We start from the raw sequence: 25322 nt of genomic DNA, 5'->3' as shown, positions 1-25322 counted from the left end.
ATACCAACCATGTGCCTTCTTGTGAAAAACGTAAACGCTTCTGGTTACTACCCGCTGAACTCGAGTTAGCCGGTTCTCTATTTGAGTGAATCCCGAAGTGATCCGCAACATTTTGCTTTCATAAAATAATTTTGCAACGTCTTTGACAGTCTGATTTACTCGGAGAGCGCTATAAATATAGAAAAATATATTGCACTTAGAAAAGCTGAATGCGAGATGGGGGGGAACCTCTGCTCTATTCGAACACCACCCCTTATTTCCATAACCATTTCTATGCCAATTGATAAGAGAAGAGACTTTATTTTTAGAACTCTTATCATTGTCTAACGTTAAGACGTCTAATGTAATATACTGTACTGTTCTCTGCTCTGATTGCTAAAATTTTATAAAATTTAGCAAATATCATGTTCTTGCGGCCCTAATTCTTATTTCAATACTAAATTAAGTTAAAATTATACAAATTTCAATTATTTATATTTTGATTAACAAGATGAGTATCCTGACCGTGAAAGAGCTGAAGAGACTGTTTCATCCTCATTTTTTAACTAACTTCATCTTAGCTATTTCTTATTTGTTTACGAAATTAGTTCAGCCGTTTTGTACTGTTCTGTATCCAAAATCAGGATGTGAACTAGAATATGTGAGTATTTTATAAACTACTTAGTTTTTAATCATTAATTGAAGAACGAATTTTTTCACATAGCATGTTGTGCTACATTTTATGAGTAAGCGGAGGTGGGGCACGTTGGTCCGCTTTTTTACTTGTCATTTTTTTTTTATCTCATCAAAAAATTTTAATGAGCAGTTCGATTTTCTACCAAAAGTTTCACAAAACACTTCTCAACACCGCATATATATATTTTTTTTCTTTTTGACAAAAAATGAAAAATTATTGTGAATTAAAAGAATTTACGTTTAGAGAAAGGAGTTAAAATTTTTTCCCGCAATCTTGATCAAAACCATTAAAAAAATAAAGTTACAGTTTTCAGAAAATTACTCAGACTACTAAAATAATACTTTCTGGAATAAAATTTGTTCAATAAAACTGTACTATGTGATTTCATTGTCGGATTTGTAGGAATATAGGTGCTATTAGTTGGTTATAAAATAAAATAAAAAATATTTATAGTAATAATTGAGAATGGTCCAACGTACCCCACCTCCCTTTAAGGAATTTAGTGTTTAAGCAATGTATTGTCCAACAATTTGTACACGTTATCTTCTTTATGAAACATATGTGAAGAAATTTTGACTAGTTTGTTTATCTCTGAGGTACTTTTAATTGTTATTTACTTCAATAAAATTAAATAATTTTTTTCAAAAGTGTTTCGAATGAGAAATTAAGCGCGAATTAACCATTAAGAATAGAGTTTTTGAAATTTTGTAAATATCTTGATACATTTACGTATACTTGATTTGTAGTTGGGGTTCGCACTAGAAAGCTGGATTGTGCATTTCCGCTATTTGTTTCCAAAATCCCATTTAATAAAAATCCATCCCATTTAATAATAAGTACCCACATAGTTCCTACTTAACTTAATGGTCATGGTGAAAAATTCCAACTTGGATATTTTATACTCTAAAGTTGTCCATGAGCGGAATATGCCATATGGTGATTTTTCAGATCAAATTTATCCTTTTCTAATTTTAGATCACCTGTTTTTTTTTGTATGAAATATTTTTTAACTTTCATATCCTTTCTTATTTCTTAACTTTCATCCTTTTTTTTTTTCAATAGAAAGAAACAGAAATATTGATTTTTCTTGCTGTTATTGTTTTGCTGAAGACAAAGAAAAGAGGTAAGCAATCTTCCTTATTTTGTCCAAATGAAGTTTGTGTGTCTCGTTCATCAAAACATTTGCATTCAAGCAAATCACTGTGTATAAATGATAAATGGTATTGGTTTTGGGGAAAAAATTAAATTTTTGGACACTCGAAAATTTAAGTGAGAAATATTTCATACAGTACTGAATAGCATGAAGTTTGGAGAAATATGAACAGAAAATGTCTATGTCAAACTTAAAATCCCTACAACACATTATAATAATGATAGGTATAATAAAAAATCTTTGCTTCAAAAATGTAGCAACATTGCAATAACCATGGGCACCCATATAGGGGGCTCAAGCCCCCCCCCCCTATAAATTAGAACTTTCTGGTTTTTAGTACTTTTCTCTTTGCAAAAATGTAAAAACATTTCTTCTCCAACCATTAATTGAAAATGACATTAGTTATTAAAAATGACAAATTTTAATAACTCTAATCTACTGAAATCGGTTTCCCTGAGGATAATATCCTGCTAAACTATGGGGAAAATGTCTGAGCTCCCCTCCCCCTTTAAAATTTTGCATAAGGGCACCCATTGCAATAACCTTAGTGAATTCTTGAGAAAAGAGGTAGATTTTTTCTTAGTTGCCAAGGAAAACAACCAGTTAGGTGAATTGATTTTAGGTCAATCATCTAAATATATAAAGGTGACAGTGTTTCTTTCTTTGTTTCTTTGTACCCGATGGCCAGAAGACCCCATAGCACCTGCAGCCCTGAAACTTGGCACAAAATTCGAAAGTACCCCCGCGGGGTCTGCACCTCGTAGCCCGAATTCTAAATTTCAAATTAGTTTGTTTCTAATTAACTAATTAAGCTGAATTTTGGCTAATTTGGGGGGTACAAAATTTCCCCACCCCCAAACATTATATATCGTTGGAAAGCGTTTTTCTTCCCAAACAAGATGATGTTTGTTCTATTTTTCTCAATTAATTAGAACAGGAGATATAAGTGATTCTAATTGAGCCAATTTTCAAGGCTTCTCTTTCGAGGAATTGCTATAACACTAGGTCCACTTTCCATACAATTTTCAACTATAACACTAGGTCCATTTTCCAGACAATTTTTCAATTACTTTCTTTTTAAACATTTTGGAGGAAGTTGCCTTTGTTGCTTATGAATATTTTACTGTTATTACTTTATTTTAAATTCATTGTGCATATGTTAATTGATTTCCTTTTTAATTAGAAAGTCGCTTGGCGAATGTGGCGATGAATTATGGAGTTTTTTACATTTGAAAGCTACTGCAAATGTAATTTTGATGTAATTTGTTTTTCTTTAATGCAACGGATTTTTTTAAAAATTTTTAGCACAGGCATCACTGTGCGGGTAACATTCTAAAATTCTTTCACATTTTTATTGTATTTAATTCTGAAGGGTAATCTTTCAGCATTAAATGTTACATACTCATGTACCATATTTTGCAGACTATTATCCATGATGATCTAAAACAAATTTATCTTGCAGAATATTTTTGGGCTTTTTAATCTGTATTGAAGGCGACTGATTCTGCTGGGATAAAAAGGAAAAAAAAAAAATGAATTTTCAAAATTAATTTGAATTCTGAAATTTTGAATTCAAATTATGTTTTTCACAATCAAGAGTTGTGACAGGACCTTACTCATTGGTTACTACCCCATTCACTTGTTTCTAGAAACGGTTCCTGTCCCTGCTCTTGGGCGGTTATATGTGTATAGTTGTGTATGTGTAGGCTTGTGTGTGTGCGTAGACCTGTGTGTATGTGTGTAAAGGCGCATGTGTGTGTATGAGCATGCTTGTGTGTAGGACATGGACGCCACCGACCAGGAGCAGCAACCACCAGGAGGAGTCGCGGCTGCAGAGGACAGTGAGGTTGAAAAAGGAACCGGACATCAAGGACGGTCAAATAAAAACAATTAGCAATCGTGATTGCTCAAAAAAACTATTAAAATTAAATCTGCCTAATTTTTTAAGAACTCCACATATATTGTTGCATCATCAGATCCATTGATATGTTGTGATGTCATAGAAACATGAAGATGAGCTGTGAACAATGCAGGAACTCTACATTGTGATGCATCAACCTAACACCATGAGGTTGTGATGCATCTCAACGTACAAATTGTGAATTCAGGCGGTTTAACTTTAAATAAAGCTCTTTCAAGGTTTGCCAAATTGAAATGCCATCATCTTCTAGACAAGGGCTCCAAAGTGCAGCACTTTGGGTTGCCTCATGGAGAGGCAAAGGGTGCCATGAAGAGTCGATGGTATTAGCCTGAAATAATTCTAATTCTTCAAGGGATGCAGCTAGTAAGCAAAGTTTAGGCTCTCTTGTTCTTGACAGTTCTAACTGAATCATTATCAAGTCAACTGTTTAAAAAAGAAGGGGAGGGGGGAGAGGCAGGCAGTCTTGCAAAATATTTAGAGCTATGGGATTTCTCCCATATGGCTAGCTACTCCCATTATGGAAATACTTCACACATGCTCACGCCCTATCTCAAACCAATGATCATATACATGTATGGATATGCTTCTCAAAATTCCTTAATTTTTTAGCAGTCAAGTTGAAAAGGAAAAAGAACTTTCTTTTCTCCCCTCTTTTGTTAACAAATATTTATTGTATTATATGGTTGATGTACAATTTATGTAATAATATCCTTAATTTGAAAAATATTTTTTTGCCCTTTGGCTTTTAGAAGTGCTTTGTTTTTATACCACAAAATTATTGCTTTAGGTGCAGTCCAGATGGTTCCCTACTTATCGTCCCTGTGCATGTACTCCAAATTGGCAAATGTGGTGCTCTTCTTTTATTCAGATCCCAGATTCGGAATCGTGTATGCTGTTCTTTGTTTGAGTAAGTTATTTTTATTTTTCTATTTCTGTTCACCCCAGTACATTTTAAAATCTCCAACGACAAGACATATAAACAAGAAGAGAACAATAACACAAACAAACACGAAAAAGAGTTTAAGACACAAAAGAAGAAGAAAGAGACATATTTGCGCCATGAGTTGCCTTGCATGCCAATACTTTGTAGACTCGAAGTTGATTCCATGGAGCATCATACAATGATACAACTGCTTTTGTTTATTAGTTCTTTTACCTCACTTACTCGGCAATAAGACTGATCATATATCCCTGTATTATATTAATGTTCACCCAAAGAATCACAGACTGTTAGATGGAAAGCCACTACTCATGGCATGGCTGGTATTGTAGGCACTTCTGCCTCATTCCACTCTTTATTTTTTATTATTTCTCTTAGTTCTGATAAGGACCTAATTTTCATTATACAGTCGAATCTGGTTAATAGGGGGTTATAACATTGGGACTGGGTCATTTTGGTCCTAATAACCGGCTGGTCCGATTAAGTGACAGGACCTGTGAAGCTTGACTGAAGATTCTATACATAAAACATATAAATGTCCTTATGATTATTGTGAGGCCCGCATGTATGGTGAGCTTACAAAAATGAAAAATTGCTGTTTGCGAAATTTTTTCATTAAAAAATGAATTAAAATAAAGCAAATAATATGTTTACACTCGACCAATACGGTTTTAATTATTCCTTCTAGTCAGTATCGATTCAATTCAATAACCAGCAGTAACTAAAAATGTGAGAGTGAAAAAATAAGTGATAAAAAGTGCTAATCGGGTATTAAAAATTCCAATGCAATGTAAATTACGCATTTTCCAACTAAATATTTTTTGTTTTGAAAAAAATTAACATGTTTTTAATGTGCTTTGAAGTGAAGAAATTTGAAACTTCTCTGAAATTTTGATCTCTGCTAGAACACATCAATGGCTGGAACAGTGCTGCCATGCAATGGCTGCTCGTTAACCTTTTTTTTTCCTGCAGATATTTCTGAATTTGATTGAAAGTTACAAGGAACCATTATTAATTTTTATTACACTAATTATTAAGCACGTTGACATACTTGAAACTCGTTGACATACTTGAAACTCGCTGCAAGCAGCCGATTCAATTTTTTTTTCCAATTTGTTATGATGTTCCTTCTCCCGATTAAATGGATTTTTGGTCCCAATTAGTGAATAGTATTAGGCTTGTATAACACGATTTGTTTTAGTTCTTTAAAATTTGGTCCGAATAAGCAGCTGGTCCGATTAACCGGTGGTCCAATTAAGCGGATTCTACTGTACTTATTACATAAAGCTTGCCCTCCAAATGAGGTATACAAATCTTCATTTCTGCTTTTTTTCCCCCTAAGGCAGAAAATCCCTAGAACAATTTTTTTTTAATTATGCTAGAGCTACATTGATATTCGTTAAGATTGATAATTATGTGGTTACTTTTTTTTCCTTTTGAAAACTATCAATAAAAAATAATTTAAAGTGAATGGAAAACAATATGTAGATGTAAAACTTGATTTTTAAAGACATAACTTGAACATAAAAAATATATATCCATTTGCAGAGAAATGTCTACCAGTATGTGCTCCCATTCTGGCAATTTGACACACAGTTGAGAATTTTTTTTTTTTTGTTTCTTTTCTCCATTATATTGTAGTTCCTGTGGAAAAGATTTATTTGGAAAATATGTAAAAATTAAACATATTCTACTTTGCCACCATAAATAAAAGAAAAGCATAACCCCTTTAAAAGCTTTTGTAATAAATGCTTATTGTGGCAGAAAAAGGGTCTTTGTTTCTTGGCACCAATCAGCGTGTTTATCTCAACCTTGATCTATTGGCATTATAAGAACTTTTTTTTAAGTTAAAATTTTTAGATTTAAAATACGTTATTTATTTATTTTTTTTCTTTTCTTTTCTTTAATGCATTTTGCATAGAAGGGAGAAGTTAGCTTAAAAATCTCTTGATGAAAGATTTCAAAAAAAATTGGCCAGAACTACTACTGGTCAGGTTAGGGGAGTATTAGCAAGCAGCGAGCATCAAACAGCTAATTGAGTAAACTCCTGTCAAAGCATGAAACCAGTATTTTCCAGCAAGATTGTAGAATAATGCTAGATACATATAATTTTAGTTTAACACAAGGCTGTCCAACTGCAAAGAGCCCACGGGCCAGAATTCGGGTCACTAATCACCTGGCTGGCGGCAGTTTGAAAAATTTGCACAATAAGTTCTTACCCCTTATACAATAACAATTAATGATAATTCTTAATGTATAAGAGGTAATTAATTATAAAACAATGAAGCAGGAGGATTATAAAAGAATTTGCTTAAATTTTAATGGTAAAATTGAGGCAGATCCGCCTTCTTTACAAGGGCAGGAATGCACAGTGCACACCTCGATGTTTTTCGTTGCCAGCAGAAGAAGGTCTATCAATGAACTGTTGGAGAGATCTCCTGTGACGATTCTTGATAAAGTTCATTGTCGAAGAAGCACTTTCGCATAAATATATGCTCCGAAACACCGAAGCGACGGGAGCAAATTCTCAAGTTCTTTTTTCGAAATCAACAAAGGCCGTAGAATCAGTGAGGGGGGGGGGGGGGGGGTCTTTATTTTTAACCAATTGCAGGCATGTTTGGCTTATCTGAAATGTTTCTCTCTTCCCTCCCTGTCTCCTTCTGCCAACGCAAGGCAATACTATTTCTAAGAATTCGTTTGAACACCCGTGCAGGATAGGACTGATGGACCTTGACTCCTAGATGACCTGTACCTTTTTCTCTCAAAATAATGAAAAGATTATAAAAGGGCGATCAAGAGCAAATGTCGGGGACCCCGGCTTGACCAAGAAGGGTAGTCTCGGATGCTTCTTGATACTAACAAATGTCGAAAAAAGAAATATGCTGAATAAGAAGTTGGCGGACTGCACAATATGTGTTGGCGGGCCACATGCAGCCCGCAGGCAGCTAGTTGGACAGCCCTGGTTTAACACATTATTGAAGAGTATTAGCTAGCAGCGAGCATCAAACAGCTAATACGGTAAACTCCTGTCAAAGCATGAAACAAGTATTTTCCAGTAAGATTGTGGAATAATGCTAGATACATATAATTTTAGTTTAAAACTTTATTGTAAAAATGAATCAAACTCTAATTAAGTATATTAGTCACATCAAGGAAGTATTTTTGATTTTATTGTAATGAATCAATTTCCTTAATAATGCTACGTACGAAAAATCATACTGTATTTTTTTTCTGTTTTGTGTTAAAATGAGAACTGAAAAATTAGACCACATAAATAATATTACCGCAAAAAGGTTCCCTTGAACACTCCTCTTAAAAATGTTAAAATTGTGCTCTTTTGCAACATGAAAGTATTTAATTCATGAGGTGCATTTGCATTAGAAATTTTACTTTTAAATGTATAAAAAGGAAAAATTTCTCAAGGTGGGGTTCTGATCCATATTTTTTGAACATTATTTTAAGCTAAACTAAATTTCTTTCTGTAATTGTAATAAAGCTAAGCTAAAATATTTTTGTGTCCACTGAACAAATAAAGCACGGTCTGATCGCCAAGTGATCCACCAAAACTGCATAAACACTTTTAGAGGATTTATTATAAGTCATTGTAAGCAGCTGGAAATTCGCAACTCCAGAGCTCGAATACACTACCTTGCAGTGATTAATGATATTAAAGAAAAAGGTAAAATGTTCCATTCCACGTGTTTTCTTTGGTGTAAATTACAGGCTTCAGACAGTTGGTGGCGTAATGTAATTTTGGAAAAATAGAAAAGGGATAAAAAATTATTGTGTCATTAACTAAGCGTCAAAGCAAGTTATAAGTTACGGCATTTGTTTGTTTTACCTTTTTCATCTGCCATTAGACAGTGGCTGCAGCGCCCCCTATAGTTTATTGGAGTTGCGAATGGCCGGCTAGTATGTTATACATCATTATAACAAAAAGTTAATTGTTTCAGAAAACTCTTGAAATTATTTCAAAATCAGTTTGAAAAAAATGGATGAATAATAGCATGTTCTTTTGAAATTTTCCTTTCCCCTGAAATTCCCCTCCCCCCCCAAAAAAAACAGAAGAAAAGGGCTATCTAGTTCTGGGGTGGGGAAGGGGGAGTTATTGTGTGTTTCTTAAACTAAAATGGAATGTTTCCGTATAAGATCCTTTCTCTTTCTATAGTTCATCTGTTGCTCCTGCCTGAACCCACCTATGAGGGTCCAGAGAATGTTGTCTACTTCACTGGTCAGAGCCTGGAGGTGAGTTGTCAAAGATGATCTCAAGTTTACCCGTGTTTCTTTCTTTTAATGAGATTAGCTTAAGCATATCTTCCCAAGTGGAAATCTGTAGAGTATTCATGAAAATTCCCTTTCTTTTAAACAATTGAAAAACTTGTTTAAAATCATGTAGTTGTAAATGTAAAAATATTGTAAAAATTCATATAATAATTCTAAATATATTGTTAGAGATGTAACTCCTGTTATGAACATCCTGTTTAGCTGGTTGCATGGGAAAGACGGCAGTACACAACGTACAGTGCCTGCTTGTGATGCATTCCGGGTTTTTGATGTAATGAAATGTAATTGTTTTACCTGAAAAGAGCTTAATGGTGAAAATTATTGCAAAAAATGCAAATAGTGGAGATAAAAAGAAAAAATACAACAAAATTAAAAAAAGCTAAAAAAAAACGTTGAATTTTGACTGATTTCAAATTTTAATTAATTTTAGCATGAACTAAAAACTGGATAAAATTGAAAAGAGTGTTGAAGGAAAACAACTTATTGGTACTAAAAATATAATTTTTAATTTTTATATTTTTATAAATTTTTGAAATGTAATTTGAGGGTCGTGCGCAATTTTACATAGATATTTATGCTATTATGTGCGCTAAGCACATAAATATTCATTTTTTTGAACTATTTTCCTCCTAGTTAGGATGCTAAGATGCAACATTTTTGCTATTAGACATTGCTTATTGAAAATATCCTTTTTTCTGCCCACCTTTTTTGTTCCAACCCAACCACCGTTCATTCCCCATTGTTTAATTTTCCACTTTTATGTTTCGTTTTCTAGGAGGAGTTGAAGCGAGATACTAGAGTCACATGGCTCATCACTTTCTACACTGTCTGGAATTCAAACTGTGTCAATTTCGCTCCCATCTTCTCTGAGATGTCTGTAAAGTGAGTACATAGTCTCTTAGAAAAATGGTACCTAACTACCATCTAATATTATACATTTTTGTTTTTTCTGGTATCTTGGATACTAAGGTATGACAAAAGCTTCCTTACATGCAATATAATTTTAATTTTGCATTTGCTTGAACAATTTTCTCACAAGTTTTGCACTCTGTGTTAGAGTCCCAAATTTTAATTATTCTAAATTCATGTTGATTTTTGCATAATGTGTTTAAAAAATGAGAAACCAGTTATATAGAATATCTTTATCTGATATTCTATATAACTGGAAGATATATAGAATATCAGATAACTGGGGGACCAGGATAACTGGTAGGAGAATTACTTGTAAGAAATTCTCCTACTGTTGTCCACTTACATCATACTGCATATTGGTCAGTGGCGGGTTCAGACAATTCTGTTGAGAGGGTGGATTGAGTAATACATCAAGGGGGGGGGAACTAATAAAAATAAAAATTTTTAAATCTTCGATAGGAACAAATAAAGTTCAAGAAAAGGAAATCTGCAAAAGTTCAGAAATTTATTTTAATAATGAAGCTTGCAGAGTTCTGTCTGAGCAAAATACAAACATTATGAAAATGGAAGCCAAGCCAGAAATAGTGGTGTTCCCACACTGCATAAACTTCATAATTTTTAAAATTATAATTAAAATTATGATATATACTGTTCAGTGCTATTATAATGCAGTAATGTTCTTTCTGTAAGTATTCTACTGTTTAAGTACACGTATCTTATTGATCATTCATTTTGTGCTTCATAACAGAGTAATCATGTTAAATAGTAACGCTTTTCTAATATACAGTAAAAAGTCAGTTCTTCATAAAACACAGTAATATATAGTTAAGAAATAGTTTGAAACAATTTGAGGGGTGTCACACATGTCTGAAATAATTTTGTATGCTTATAAAAAATTTCTAAACATACGTTGTTCCACAACGCAAAATTCCGACTTATTCGAGGGGTCTTGGAATGCATCCCTCGGGTAAGTCAGGATCCGACTGTATTATCCTTTTTTTTTTAAACAAATGATGATTTGTCTGCAGTATGATATCTGATTAAAATGTATTTCTTTTATTACTTTATAACATTAAAACTGAAATTTTATGTATTTAAAATAAAGAGATATAACTTTGTGTTTTACTAAACTAGAAAGTATTGCTTTGAAAATTGAAAAGAAATTAAAGGAAAAATATCCTATACTTGTGAACGTTAGAAGAGAAGTATTTGTTTAATCTTTTTCTGTGTTTGTTCTCATAATGTAGGTATGGTCTGGACAATCTCAGGTTTGGAAAACTGGATGCAACCAGGTTCCCTGAAATTGCAGACAAGTAAGTTTTGTTTAATTTTTTATCTCCTTTATTTGTTCTTGCTGTGTAAAGGAAGTAACTTTAATGTCAAATTCAATGGATTTCTTTATTGAAGTTCTTAAACAGCCTATTTAGAATTTTAACCTTGTTTTCAAAATTAATTTAGGAGGATTATGTGTTATTTGTAAATTTCCAGAGAAAACGCAAATCTTAACATTCATTGTAGAAGTTTATTGTTCTTGTAATTAATTGCCATTCAATTGTTTGCTTGAACTCTGTCGATTTATTTCAATTTTTAAAGTGAGGACTAAATAAATATGCTTGATGACCGAGTTTCCAGAGATTAGTTTCCTTGATGTTTTAGTTCTTCATGGGATGAATGGGTAGATGTACATTTAAAAGTAGTGTAAAATATTCTTATTTAAGTATCTTATTTAAAGTATCTTATTAAAGTTATCTATCTCATTAAAGTATCTTATTTAATTGGATGTGTGTAAGGAATAAGCAATAGAAAGCAGTTTCAAATTTGCCATCCCTCTCAATAAGTCATATTTTAAAATAAATATTGTTAAAAAATTACATTTTTAAACTGTAATTCCTTTCTCATGATAGTTCATGTTATTAAGCAATCATAAATTGCTTATTGTTCTCATTTGACTTTTTTTTTTAACTAGGCAATGATAAAATTGCTTACTCTTTCTCATTTGACTGTTTTTGATGTCCTTTGATTTTATTTTTGGACTGTCTTCCTCTGCAGCAATACCGAGAAAATGGGATAGCTAGTAATTTTTGAAAAACATATTTGTTTTAGGTTTCATGTAAGTACACAGGCATTCAGCAGGCAACTCCCAACAGTTATCCTCTTCAAAAATGGAAAAGAAGTCAACCGAAGACCCACTGTCGATGCTGAGCACCGGCTCATCAAGTTCTTCTTCTTTGAGGTATTTGTACTATCCAGTTGGGTTATATATTTATTTTTTAAGTATTTGAATTCAACTTTGCATGAAACATAAATGCCTTCTTATGTAGCGATGGTAAAATTTCCAGCTTGGGCAGGGGGCGAGAGGGAACGGTTTGCACCCCGAAATTTTTCACTAAGAATAATAAAAAATGGGTAACTACAATTCAGATAACCTGTATTTTGCCTTCATTTTCTTGCATTTTCAGAACATAAAAAACTGATAGAGAATAAATGTTTGCCTTAACTAAAAAAGTAATCTTTTTTCATAAGGGTTAAATATTTCAAACATGTGTATTCAATTTATGATGATGCATATTGTATGAGATGCCCGTACAGTATTGAGACTGCGCAATTTTTGCGCATAAACTCCATCTCATTTTACATAAATTTTTATGCTCATATTATAACTTAATGTTTAGCTAGTACGTGTTCATTGATGCCTTGTACAGTGAAACCTCCCTTAACGGACACTCCCGAATAACGGACACCTCTAATTAACGGACATTTTTGCAAGTCCCAGTCCCTCAATATAGGTCATTCCATGTAGTTCACTCTGAATAACGGACACTCCGAATAACGGACAGTTATTTCACAAAAAATTTCCCTTGCGATCGTAGCCCTTCCGGTTTTTTTTTCTTCTCACAGAATATCTTAGCAACTGCTTGCCTTACAAAGCTTTTCATCCTCCACCAACTGATATTGCCCCCCCCCCCCCCCCCCCGTTATTTCCTTATCACTGTTTCTTGGAATTAAAAGGGTGGTAATGGGCAGAAGCAGCGATTGGGGCTTAAAAGTTGGGGGCAGAAAAAAATAAAAAAAGAACTAAAAGACATGGTACTTTTTGCGAGCAGCAAAAAATGAAAATGAAAAAAAAAAGTCATAATTTTGTTACAGCTAGTTTTGATAGTATTGAAGCAGATAAGTGAAAACTGATGTCAGCCTAACAATTAACGTACGTTTTTCTTAAGATTTTAATGAATTTTGTACACAATAACTATTCAAAAGTTAAGATAAAAAAGGGGAAACTGGGTGCTTTTTCTAACTGGGGCTCTCGGGAGATGTAATTGAGCAGACCGGCGCCGGTAGTAGTCGGCTTTATGGCGCCGTGGTTTCGTTGGGTTGTTTAATTTTTAGACATGAAAAAGATTTGCCCATATTCAAGGTCATATTGCCAACTGTCAATAATGCAATAGTGATACTCCAGATAAAATAAATAAATTAACCATAAAAAGTAGAGAATTTCCGGGAGCACTGGAATACAGTAAAGAATTGAAAAACTTTTTCCTGAGCAAAGGGTAAACTGAAAGACTTGCTAAGGTAAATGATTTAAATATTTATATTCAGAAACAGGCTTGTAATGCAAAAAAGAGATGTCAAACTGTTTTAACTGATTACTTTAATTGATTAAATGCTTTTTAAGACAAGTGTGTGCTGTCAGTATACCTTTATTAAGAAAAAACAGATTAATTACTCTTGACGTAAAATGTAGTAAACCTTTCGCAATTGTTTCGATTGTGTTCTACAAAGGAAACAACAGCCCATTTTGAAAAAGGTAAATTAAGTAGTTCCTCCTAATAGCGGACACCTCCCAATAACGGACAAAACTTCTAGTCCCTTGACTGTCCGCTATTCGGAGGTTTCACTGTACTAGAAATACATTTTAGCAACTCGATGAATTATATGCTCTAATAGAAACTTTTTGTAAAGATATGCTATTTTTGAAAACATCCCACATCAAAAAAAATACTTTCACATCAAAAAATATATCTTGAAGCTCTTTACTTGACAATCTTTGAGTGACACAAGAGTATTTAAGAGTTGAATCTATAAACCCCCCCTGGAAGAATTACTGGAAAGTGACCTTTTCATTGATAGAAAATCTGATGTCATTTTAATATGTATGACTTTGTGGAGCGTTTTTTGAACAATGCTACACACTGTTATAAAAATTTCAATCCACTAATCTTAATTCTTGGATTGACAATTGAAAGTCTTAGTAATTTTCACACTAATGCATACTTGAACTAAGTGTGGAACTTTGTAACAGAGTTTTCTACAGCAGTTTTTACTATATGCCAATGTAGAAGAGGTGACTAAACCCACATGAAGTTTTAGCCAAAATGTTCAGTCAATATTTTCAACAAAATGATCAATACAGTTTCTCAAGAAATTGAGACAGGATTTGATGAGATATATTTACCATTGGTCTTAAGTTCAATATTATGTAGCTTGGTTATAGAAAACAAAAAAGAAAATATTGCACTTATAAGTAAAATTTATAGCATGAGGGAAGAAAAATTGTTTTGAGAATTGCGACTATACCTTTTAATGATGCAAAAGAAATACTATCCCTATATAAAAAGCTTTCTTGGTTATTTTAAAGAGAGGAATCTGAAGGAAATGTGTTTTTTTGACATCACTTTCTTGCTTCCATTGTTTTTTGACTGTTTCAATCAGGTCAGTCATTTGAAAGATGACTTTTGTGATTAAATTGAAAAACCAGCATAAATAAAGCACAAATTAACGTGAAAATACATCATATAACTATTTCAAGGCTATAGTGGAGCCTCTTCATCAGCAAACACCCAGGAAGTTGTGGGAGAACTGAACGTCAACCAATTTTGAAATTGTGTGTCAGGAGGTTAGAGAATTATTTTCGAAGCACAATGAGGCAAGCAAGACCCTTATCTTTAGCTGTACTGGCAATAAAGCAAAATACTGGATCTTGATTAAATGTAGTTGCAAAATTTTCTGTTCTTCCTGACTCCAAAAATAGCAGGTTAAAACTTTACCAAAAAATAAAAACTAGTACTGAGATGTTTTGTGAGATAACTTATTACAAAATAAATTAAAAAAAATTTAATTATACAAACCTAATTATTCTTAACATTAAAACCATTTTATTATCACTTCTTGTTAACCAATATGTATTTTATACCTTACTGAAGAAATTCATGTTCAGGAAACTCGACCCCCCAAACGAAATGTGGAAAGTCCGCCCCTGAGCTTAGGTCACCACTAGCTTATGATGTATGTTCTGTTACGGGTCCTTTTATGGAACCTATGCTCGCTGGTCATGTAAATGGTAATTGATCATTCAGACTTTATAATACTAGATTTTACTATTCTAATTACTATATTTACTATATAGTCGCCTCAGAGCAACAGTAGGATATCTCTGTTATTTCTGGGATTAGATGTCTTACTCTTGCTCTGAGGCAACGATATACAAGACAGAGTGTGTTGCCAATGCACACATCTCTGTAGTTTGTTTCGATCTCCTCTGTTATGATAGAATGTTTTTTACCCCAGTTACATCAGTGGCTCTGACGTTACTATGGTTATGATAGCAGAGTTCCATAAGTTCGATACATCACAGGTTCATTCTACCGCCTGCAATAAAAACAAGCACTATGCTGATTTATATATTAAACTTTTAAGATGGATTTAAAACTGTGGTGCCCAACCTATTGCCCGCAGACCATATGCAGCGCAGAAAGCTGATCCACGTTGCTCATTGTCATGGCCAATGTTGCGAATCAAAAGCTAGGTCATGGAACTTTCCACTGAAGCCAAGAGTCTTCATACTAGGAGAGTTGGCACCAATTTTCAGGTAGGTATTTTAGGCAAGCTTAAAACTTGTCACACACCTCTTGTATTGTACCCCAACACCCAACTGCAGACCTGGCTGGGGAATAGCGGGGCTAAATAAACCCCTAAATTAAAAAAAAAAATTTTTTTTTGGTTCCAAAAATATATTTGAGGCAATATGCAATTTTGATATGTTATAGTTTAATGTTTAAAAAATAGGAAAAAGAATAAGCCAGACGACTTAGTTGGGGTTTTAACATTGCCAGACGCATACAAAAATATTTTACAAAAAATATAAAAAATGTATTTCAGGCAGCTTAAAATTTTAATATGACATTGTTCATAGCTAAAAAGTAATATTCTCAAAAAGACAGATCATTTTGCCAGGACTTTCTACCTGCCAGGTGATCTAGAATGAGAGAGAGAGAACGGCAGCTGGCTTTCTGCATAACTATTAACTCTTGCGAGGTCACGTTAATTACAGAAGCCATAAGATTTCTAGTCAGATTTTCGGAGTCGTTATTCTCAGTTGTATATTTCTAACATTAGTGTTACTCTTTTTATAAGTTAAATAATTTTAAAATGTCGGGTAAAAAATTAGTTTGTGTCATTTGTAAAAAAGACGATGGTAAAGTGATTGCTTTTGTAGAAAAAACTGAAAAAAAATAATTAAATTAGTACAAAACCTTTTATAGGAGTAACGACATTAAATCCAATCACAATATTGTTGTAATATTTTTTCATTAACGCTAAAAAGTTCTTATAACAATTTGTGTGATAACCATCTGTATGGTAAGGATTCACTGGCAAAACAATATTATTGTATTTTAATCCGTGATGTTTTCAGATTTCTAACTCTTGTGCCATAAAAATCGAATAAACCAACCAATCAACAGATTTCTAACACTTCATGACTTTTTTTCAGAGTTTTGCTCTACAAAAGCAATCACTTTATCGTCTTTTTTACAAATTACACAAACTAATTTTTTACCCGGCATTTTAAAATTATTTAACTTAGCTTACGTTCAACGACCTCGACTGGTAGCGACCGATCGGTTGATCACAAGACAGCTAATGACGGGTCAGTGGTTACTATACAGTTTTCATCAACCAATGCTTCATCAAACATTTTCGGTTGATCACCTGTTACTTGCGCAGATGAATAACTTGCAGGTGAAAAATACTTATAATTGGACAAAAATGTCATGTGGTTCCATCAACCAACTTAACTTGCGGTCGACCGGTAGATCAACTGGTGAGTCTCATAGAATGCTGCAGTTAGTTACCAGTTGAAGCCGTCGAATGCAGCCTTATAGAACGTGTAACAGCAATGTTAGAAATCCGACTTGGAATTAGGATTCCGAAAATCCGACTGGAAACCTCGTGACTATTGTGTCATGTGACCACGCCAGAGCCAATAGTTATGCAGCAAGCCAGCTGCCAATAAACACTCTCTCTCTATCATTCTAGATCACCTAGCAGGTAGAAAGTCCCAGCAAAATGATCTGCCTTTTTGTTGAGAATATTATTTTTTAGCTATGAATAATGTCCTATTTAAATTTCAAGTTGCCTCAAATACATTTTTTATATTTTTAGTAAAATATTTTTGCACTTGTCTGGCAATGTTAAAACTCTGACTAAATCGTCTGGCTTTTTATTTTTCTTATTTTTTAAACATTAAACTACAACATATCAAAATTGCAAATTGCCTCAAATATATTTTTGGAGCAAAAAAAAAAAAAAATATATTTAAAAAAATTAAGGGGGAATCTAGCTCTACTAATCCCCAGCCAGGTCTGCAGTTCAGTGTTGGGGTATAATATGAGAGGTGTGTGACAAGTTTTCAGCTTGCCTCAAATACCTACCCAAAAATTGGTGCCAGCTCTTGGACTATCAATTGGTACTAAGAACAATAGTTGCAAATTTTAGTCAAATAGTCAAAAACGGCTTTCAAAAAAACAGATAGAAACTTCATACTAATACAGTAGAATATCTTAATAACGCCGACCTATATAACGCAATTCTCTATAAACCACAAAACTTTTCAGAAATAAACAATAGGTTTTGAAGTTTAAAAAATCCCTCTGTTTTGCTTTGCAAACATAACAATTGTTAGGCAAATTAAATTTTGGAACAGTTTTTCATCTTTCCATCTTAATTTAAAGCTTTTAAATGAAAATTAGTATTCATAGTTAGCAGAAAATACCAGATGAGTCTAGAAGATACAACTGTTATGCAAACCATGAAGCTAGCAGAAGTGCAGGACATTTCAATTTCTTTTAATTGTGAAACATATTTATTTGTGAATGACTAATTGTAATGTTAGTGCTTTAATACTTATTGCATATAAAACTAACTCTGAAGTGCTTTTTTATAGATATATATTTTGAGTATTAGTTTCAAAATTTGTGAAATGATCTATATGACACAAAAACCTGTATAACGCAAAAGCTCTGGTCCCAAGGTGTGCGTTATAACGGTCTTCTACTGTAAAATAATTATTAGTTCTTGGTTTGCAACTTTCTTTTCTGTTTTTCCTTGTTATTTAGGAAAAAAAATTTTCGTATGAGGCAGTGAGAAGCAAAGGGATTTAAGTGGAAGTTTTCAAGTTTTGAGTAAAATGCGTTTAAAGATAAAGTCCTAGGTAGACTTTCATTGATTTTTTTTTCTAAATCATGCTGTATAGCAGAACCTACCAGGGATACTAGTACTACCTCTTGCCCCAAGACAGAGGAGAGGTTCACCTACCTTGTTCTGGTTAGCTCCAAATCTTTAATTTTGGTACTTACACCCCTTTGTTTTCACTGCCTCATGTAATCTGGTCCGTAAGATTCATCTTATGAGATGTGACCCTGGCATAAAAAATGTTGGGCACCACTAATTTATACTATTTTGAATAGGATCTTGTTCTAAATCAAAAAGTCTACATTATTTGTAATTGTGTTGACAATAGATTATCCCTCCAGGATAATTAAAGAACTCTTTCCATGTAGGATCTGCTTGGTTATTTTGTCATAGCTTCCAACAATGAATGCTTAAAGCTAGAAAGATTTATGTGTAAAGTTACAGAGACAAGTGCAAAAGCAGGGTGGCGACAGATCAGGGAAAAGTCAAAAAAATTTTTTAATCAGGGAATTTTGAAAAAATAACAAAAAATCAGGGAAAATTGATTTTATGAAAAAAAAATTTTTTTTGCTTTACAAAATTAAGTACTCTACTTCCCTATGCATTTTTCTCCAATTATCTGTTTAAAAAAATGTAAAATTAATGAGGTGCAATTATACACTGCCGCATATTTGTGCATCTTTTTTCCTCAACGTCAAAGTATTAAATCTTACTTATTAACCACAGGATGAACTTCGTAAGATTGCTTCTGTGTCTGTTAGGTTGTTTATTTTACCTAGCTTGAAATTTTCTTTTACGCTTTCAATGCTGCGTAAAATAAACAACCATACAGGCGAAGAGGAAGCCTTCATTAATGTCTTAGCTCCTTTGCCTTTATTCCATTGTCTCGAAGTAATTCAGTACTGTAATCACGATTTCAAGAAGAAATCTTTGGTTTTTGAATTAATACTATAAAAGCTTAAAAGTTATTACTTCTTCGGGTTTTTAATTTAATTGCTAAAATTGAACTTTCAATAAAAAAAACTTTGTTTTCTGCTGTTATACTATTTGTTGTCACCGCAGATTATAAAGGTTTTTTTTTCTTCAGACTTAAGTAATTCTTTAATTTTATAACCAAGTTGTATTCTTCTTTTATATATTTTAAAATTAACTAATTGCTTTTTTTTCTTTTTTTTTCCCTTGCATTTCAAAGTTGTTTGTTAAAGAAGCAATCTAAGTTTTTTTTCGTTACATACTGAAATCATTTTTAAAATAGAGTTAACTTGTGTGCTTAAGTAAATATCTTTATTTTTTATTGTTAAAATGCTGTAGTCATTCATTAAAACCTATGTTCTTGATTAGAGAAAAGCTCCCTATGAATGGATGTCAAATGGTTTCATCCGTTTTGCATATATATGTCAATTAGTTATATAAGAATAACTACATTACTTCTATTCTTTCACTATTACTTGTTATTCTCGCAACAATTATTATACTGTTTGAAAACTTAGTTCAAAATAATTTCAATTACTTTTTAGTTCTATCATAAATACACATATATTTTTAAGAGTAATTTTAATAGTTTCTTAAAATTCTTATGCTAAGTGGTTTCTGGAAGTAAAGTTTTTTTTTTTAATTTTCTATAATCTTTCCATTGTATAAAAATTTAATATACTGTGTTGTAAGTCCCCCCCCCCAAAAAAAAACTTTTTTTTAAAAACAATTTTATTTAAAAAGTAGCATTTTTTTTAAAATATATCTTTAGTTTAACAACTTTACACAACTTAAAACGCTTAAAATACTGCATTTTATACAAGCATACAATGGATTTCAAGTAGAGCAAAGAAAGAAAACCATTATCATTGGTAACGTAAATCAGGGAAATTTGGTGAACTTAATCAGGGAAATGTCAGGGAACTATTTTTCACAGTTCCTGTCGCCACCCTGAAAAGGGATTTTTAATATAAAGGTAGGGATTTCCTAAAGAAAGTTTGTAAAAGGTCTCAAAATTTTGAAATTGAGATTACTATCATTACATTTTAGAAGTTAAACTACAACTTTTAATCTTTTAAAATGGGCATAAGATTTTTTTTCTTTTTTTAATTAAATTAGAAGTAAAAATAAATATTTCTTGCAGTAGGTAAAAATTTAGAAAATTCAGAAAAAAGAGAAACTGAAATAAACATGTTTCAAAATTGTCAGACATATACAATTTTCATACTTATGTTTGATAATTTATTGTTTTTGCGATTGTGATCATTAACTATTTAGGGATTCTAGTCAAAAAATCCCTCTTTGGGGAATTTTGTTTTGTTGATAAAAGATATTTACTTCATTAGGGAGTTTGGGAAAAGGCATGAAAATTCAGGAGTCTCGCAGTAGAATGAGGAGAGTTGGCAGCTATGTTATGCTATATAAATATTAAGAGCTCATGAGTCTGATGTGTTGTTTTCAGGAAAATGTAGTAACTGCTTTTGATCTGAACAATCTCTATCAAGAGCTCAAGGCCAATCCGATCAAAAAGCAGAAGAAAGAGAAAAAAGAAGAAGATTCGGAGAAAAAGGAAGATGATTCAAACGTGCACATCAAAGCTGACTAATATTGCTTCAATGATGCATTTCAAACTGTTTAGTGTGTATGTGCGTGTACATGAAATGACAAATAACTATGCACATATTTTTATCTTAGATTCTAGTCAAATTTAGAAACACAAACAGAAGGTTACGATGACAACATATTAATTCCAATTTCTATGCTGTGCGTTTGCTAGCGTATATGAAAGGAAATGTTTCATCGACTCTGCAGATATTGTTGCTTTAGAGAAATTTTTTTTAAACATATATTGCCAATGCCAATTTTTTTCAATCATACACAGTAAAACCTGTAAAGTTGACCACCCTTGTAAGTTGACCACCTGTCTATGTTGACCGCTTTTGTGAGGAACCGAATTAGTCCTATCTCATATAATGAAGGAAAACCTCTGTAACTTGACCACCTCTCTATCTTAACCACCTGTCTTGTCTATCTTGACCACTAATGTACGCCAAATTTGGTCTGGAGTATTGTAAAAAACCCTTTGTAAGTTGACCACTTGATTTATTTTTTTTAACTTTCTTTAGCATATTATTTTATTATTTATAATAATAATTTTTTTTTTCTTTTGATAGCTTTCAAAAAATGTTTTTAATGCTTTGATGACATACTAGAATTTTACTAACTAAACAGCAGCATGAAGCTTATGCTGCTCTTTATTCTCCAAACTTGTTTTTCATTTGTTGTTCTATTTGAGATAGCTTTTTGTACTCTGTTCAATGAAAATAGGTGTCAGTAGAAAGTTCTAAGACTTTTCTTTCAGTTGCAATATGTTGTGGCAACACAAAAATTGTGCTAAAAAGAACAGGCCCAGATCTATACATTTTGGGCCCCCTGCAACAAAATATGTAGGGCCTCTCCCAAGTGGCCAGCAGTGTCTATTTGAAAAGCGAATAAGCCTTAGTGCTAGGTTTTTTTTTTTTTCATCAATTTTTAGCGCCGTTAGCCCCTTTAAGGACGCTGGCCCCTCGCACTGCGGGTAAGCAGATCTGGGCCTGCTAATGAGTAATGAGTAAAGTAACATGTTTCTGGTGCAAGGAGTTAAGAGATAGGACATTTTAATTTTGCCTTTATGAACTGGGAGAGTTGAACTTGTTGCTCTTCGTGCTATAAGTTTTACATAAAAAAGCTTCAAAAAGAAAGTTAGTGGAACTTGAGATTAATAAAAAGTATAAAACATTAAAATTGTAAATGGAGAAAGCCAGGGAAAATTAGCTGGCATATATGGAATTTTTAAAACTACAGTGTCTAATATAATTAAAAACAAGGGGAAAATAAAAGTATTTTAATAGTATTTTAAATTATTGTTTCACTTTCAATAATGTTAAACAATGAAAGTGGAGCTGAACAGAAAGAGTAAGGGTGTATTCCTCAAAAAATGAATACATGGTGCAAGAAATGACAAAAAACAAAACAAAAAACGTTACTGCCTTGACCACCTGTCTAAGTTGACCGCCAAAGTACTGCACCGCGAGTGGTCAACTTACACAGGTTTCACTAAGTAGTTTTTAGAGCTCATATTGTTTGATAAATGAATTTGTACCATTTTCCAGATGCTTTTTGAATTGGATGTACGCACATGCTTTCTGTTTTTTAAATATTAATATTTGTACATGATACAATGTGTGTTAATTTAGATTAGAAGGAAATGTTCTGTTTTCCAATGGCTGTTATGCCTTTTTTATTTGAGTAGTCAAATGACTAGAAAATTGTAATGGTAATATTTTCATATATGTGGCTGGGTGTATACATAATTTTCAAGTTTTGTAATACTTTAGGCATTGTTTCTTAAATTAATTATCATCCCTCCTTGACCCTGTCACCAAAAATCATCATAATGGGAGAAATTTCCTTCATTTTGTTTTCTCCAAGATTTTCTTTGAGCTATTCTGCATTGTGTTTTCTTGCAAATAAAGTAGATTTGCCAAAATAACTTTTTAGGTCGTATTCATGACAAAACATCCATGTACAATTTTCATTTCAGATTAAAAAAAACTTTTGTAATTGTACAAAGAAAGAGATAGAAAAAAACCGAATTTTAAAACTTAAATGATAACTCTGTGTTCAATTTTAATGAGTATGTAAATCCCTAAAATATATATCTGGCCTTGTATGTTATCAGTATAAAAAAGCAAAAAGAAATCCTAGAGTTTTCTTTATATATCATTTTCATCTTGATCTCAAATTTCACCAATATTTTGTCTTTTCCGGGTTTTAGAATCATTTGTTCATTATTTTTTTCCTTACAACTTAATTGAGTTCATTTCTTAAAGTCAAAGTAGAAAGGAAAGCTTAGCAGAAAAAGTAAACTGACCTTGTGTATTCTACATGTTGAGCAAAACCAGGAACAAATAAAACATTTTATAAGGAAAAAAGACGGGGAGGAGGCAAGAGCAACCATCAGCTTTATGGTTATGACTGTTCTGTGTGTATTTTAAATATTTTTGCTAATGTATTGTGCATTTCTAACTTGTGTTTATTTCTGTGTAGATTTCTATGAAGTAAAACTTAGTTATCATTTTCAACATTGAGCTAGTAAGATATGTTCACTATCAATATAATTTTATTCACTAGTAAGATATGTGCATAGTTATTTTCCTCCGCCATATTAAACCATTTTGTAAGAAAAGGGATAGTTCTTTTAAATGATGTCTGGAAAATAGCTCTTACAGCTAGAGAAGAATTCTCACTTTGCATTTTTTAGAAAATTAAAATTTTATTTATTATTTAGTGTTGAGTAATAATTGCAATTGAGTCTGCATTTGAAATCGATGGTATCTAACAGAGAAATAGTTACAAACAAAACAAGGTACTGTCCGATATTTTGAAGCAAAACCTTACTCGAATTTGCTCATGCGTCAGGTCTCTTCTGATTTTATCAAAACAGGAGTGATAGCAAGAAGGAGGTAACGAGCAAGCAACAACTGATTGCATCCGAAAGTGCGCTTCCCTTAAACCATCACCCCTTTTTCAGTTGGAACTGTTGCAGAGTTCGAGAACAGACAGTATTGTCTATCTTGAGAATAAGCTAATGTATATTAAAGCATAATACTGTTCAATTTCTGGGTTTATATCATGTAAAAAAGACATGTTTAGGTCAGCAAGAAATCATTGGAGGTGCCATGGTCACTAGTATTTTTGGTGCATGCTTGGTGATGTGACATTCTGATAATTAGGGAGCTACCGTCCCCTGCTCAATTACGCTCGCCAACCCTCAGAACGCAGTTTCTTCCGATTGCTTTGCCATCTGAGCTTGCTACGCTCGCTACACACGATGGAGTAAACACTTCTATAGAGAAACCAAATTGACGAGAGAAAAATGATTGTTTTTGTTCCAGTATTCGTTAGAATGATTCGATCGTTTACTTATGAATAGAGGAAGACAAAATTAGATCACAATTAGTTATAAGCATAAGAACAGGAAATCAACTTTTATTACTCAATGTACAAGTCTGCTGAAAAATACAAAATGTATTTTCAACCAACACTTCATTTAAAAGTCACAAAAAAATTCTTTTAACTCTTTCTGCCCCAAGGGGAACTATTTTGAAAGCACCTAGTGTCCCAGCCACATGGCCGAGTTTCTTGTTCTATGCTTTCCCCCTGTTTCTTTGTCCTCTTAGTATGCACTGCTGAGTTGCTAATCCTGTGAGTAACTTCCTACCCTTTTCGTCTTCCCATCAAGTAGTGACAGGTGTTCTACCCTTTCCACGTGGAGCAAAATCCTGTAGCATTTGCGCTGCATTTTAGGAATGTGAAATTTTATGTTTTCTATTTGAAATGTATATACATAATTGGTTATGGAGAATTTAGCACATTAAAGCAAAGATTTTTTCAATTCATTTTTACACGTTCATTATGATTCTGACGTTAGAGGAAAATAATAAGAAATAAAAGAAAAGAATGAGATTAAAACATGACAATTTATTTGAAAAACATTTTTTTTTTAAATTTAAGTTTTCTAAGAACGTTTACGAAAAGTACGGAAAAACATGAAGTTTGTTCAGAACTTATACAGTTTGCTTGTTCATGTACTAACATCAATTTTGCTGTATTAATAACCCTAATGCACTAGATTGTTTCGAATCTTCGTTACAAATAGTTAAAGAACTGTTTTTAAATTATATTATTTTTATTGTTGATAAAAAAACGTTTAAATATTATGAAAACGTCATCGAATCCACTCTTCCGTCTTTAATAATAATACTCAAGTCTCTAAAGTAATACAGCAAAATACTCATCACGCCCCCTCCCCCCCCCCCTTCGCTTTTGTTTTTCGGGATTTTTTCTTGAGTTCTACGCACATTTAAATTATAGTCGCAAATAATATTACAAATATTTTCAAAAGTTGTCCAGTAGAATTTGGATTTAAGTTTATTCTATCTTCTCCTCACTG

The 25322-nt window shown here is 32.6% G+C and overlaps 1 protein-coding gene across 1 annotated transcript; it reads left to right on the top strand.

Moving 5' to 3' along the window:
* Window positions 1-349: 349 nt before the first annotated feature.
* Window positions 350-23469, top strand: LOC129223951 (thioredoxin-related transmembrane protein 2 homolog). The gene is made up of 8 exons (XM_054858335.1): window positions 350-640; window positions 1739-1799; window positions 4538-4657; window positions 8859-8935; window positions 9750-9856; window positions 11134-11199; window positions 11990-12119; window positions 20790-23469. The coding sequence occupies exons 1-8, from the start codon at window positions 491-493 to the stop codon at window positions 20931-20933; spliced, it is 855 nt and encodes a 284-aa protein (XP_054714310.1). The 5' UTR covers window positions 350-490; the 3' UTR covers window positions 20934-23469.
* The last annotated feature ends 1853 nt before the right edge of the window (window positions 23470-25322 follow it).

Source organism: Uloborus diversus, chromosome 6, assembly GCF_026930045.1.
Source record: "Uloborus diversus isolate 005 chromosome 6, Udiv.v.3.1, whole genome shotgun sequence".
Taxonomy (NCBI): domain Eukaryota; kingdom Metazoa; phylum Arthropoda; class Arachnida; order Araneae; family Uloboridae; genus Uloborus; species Uloborus diversus.
Note: the sequence above shows the minus strand (reverse complement) of the source record. Positions and strands in the feature narration are given on the sequence as shown.

Excerpts from the sequence above, each read along its gene's own strand:
- LOC129223951 (XM_054858335.1), top strand. The coding sequence starts at position 491 with ATGAGTATCCTGACCGTGAAAGAGCTGAAGAGACTGTTTCATCCTCAT. Across the intron at positions 9,857-11,133 it reads TTCTCTGAGATGTCTGTAAA|GTATGGTCTGGACAATCTCA; the intron begins GTGAGTACATAG and ends CTCATAATGTAG. Across the intron at positions 11,200-11,989 it reads TTCCCTGAAATTGCAGACAA|GTTTCATGTAAGTACACAGG; the intron begins GTAAGTTTTGTT and ends TATTTGTTTTAG.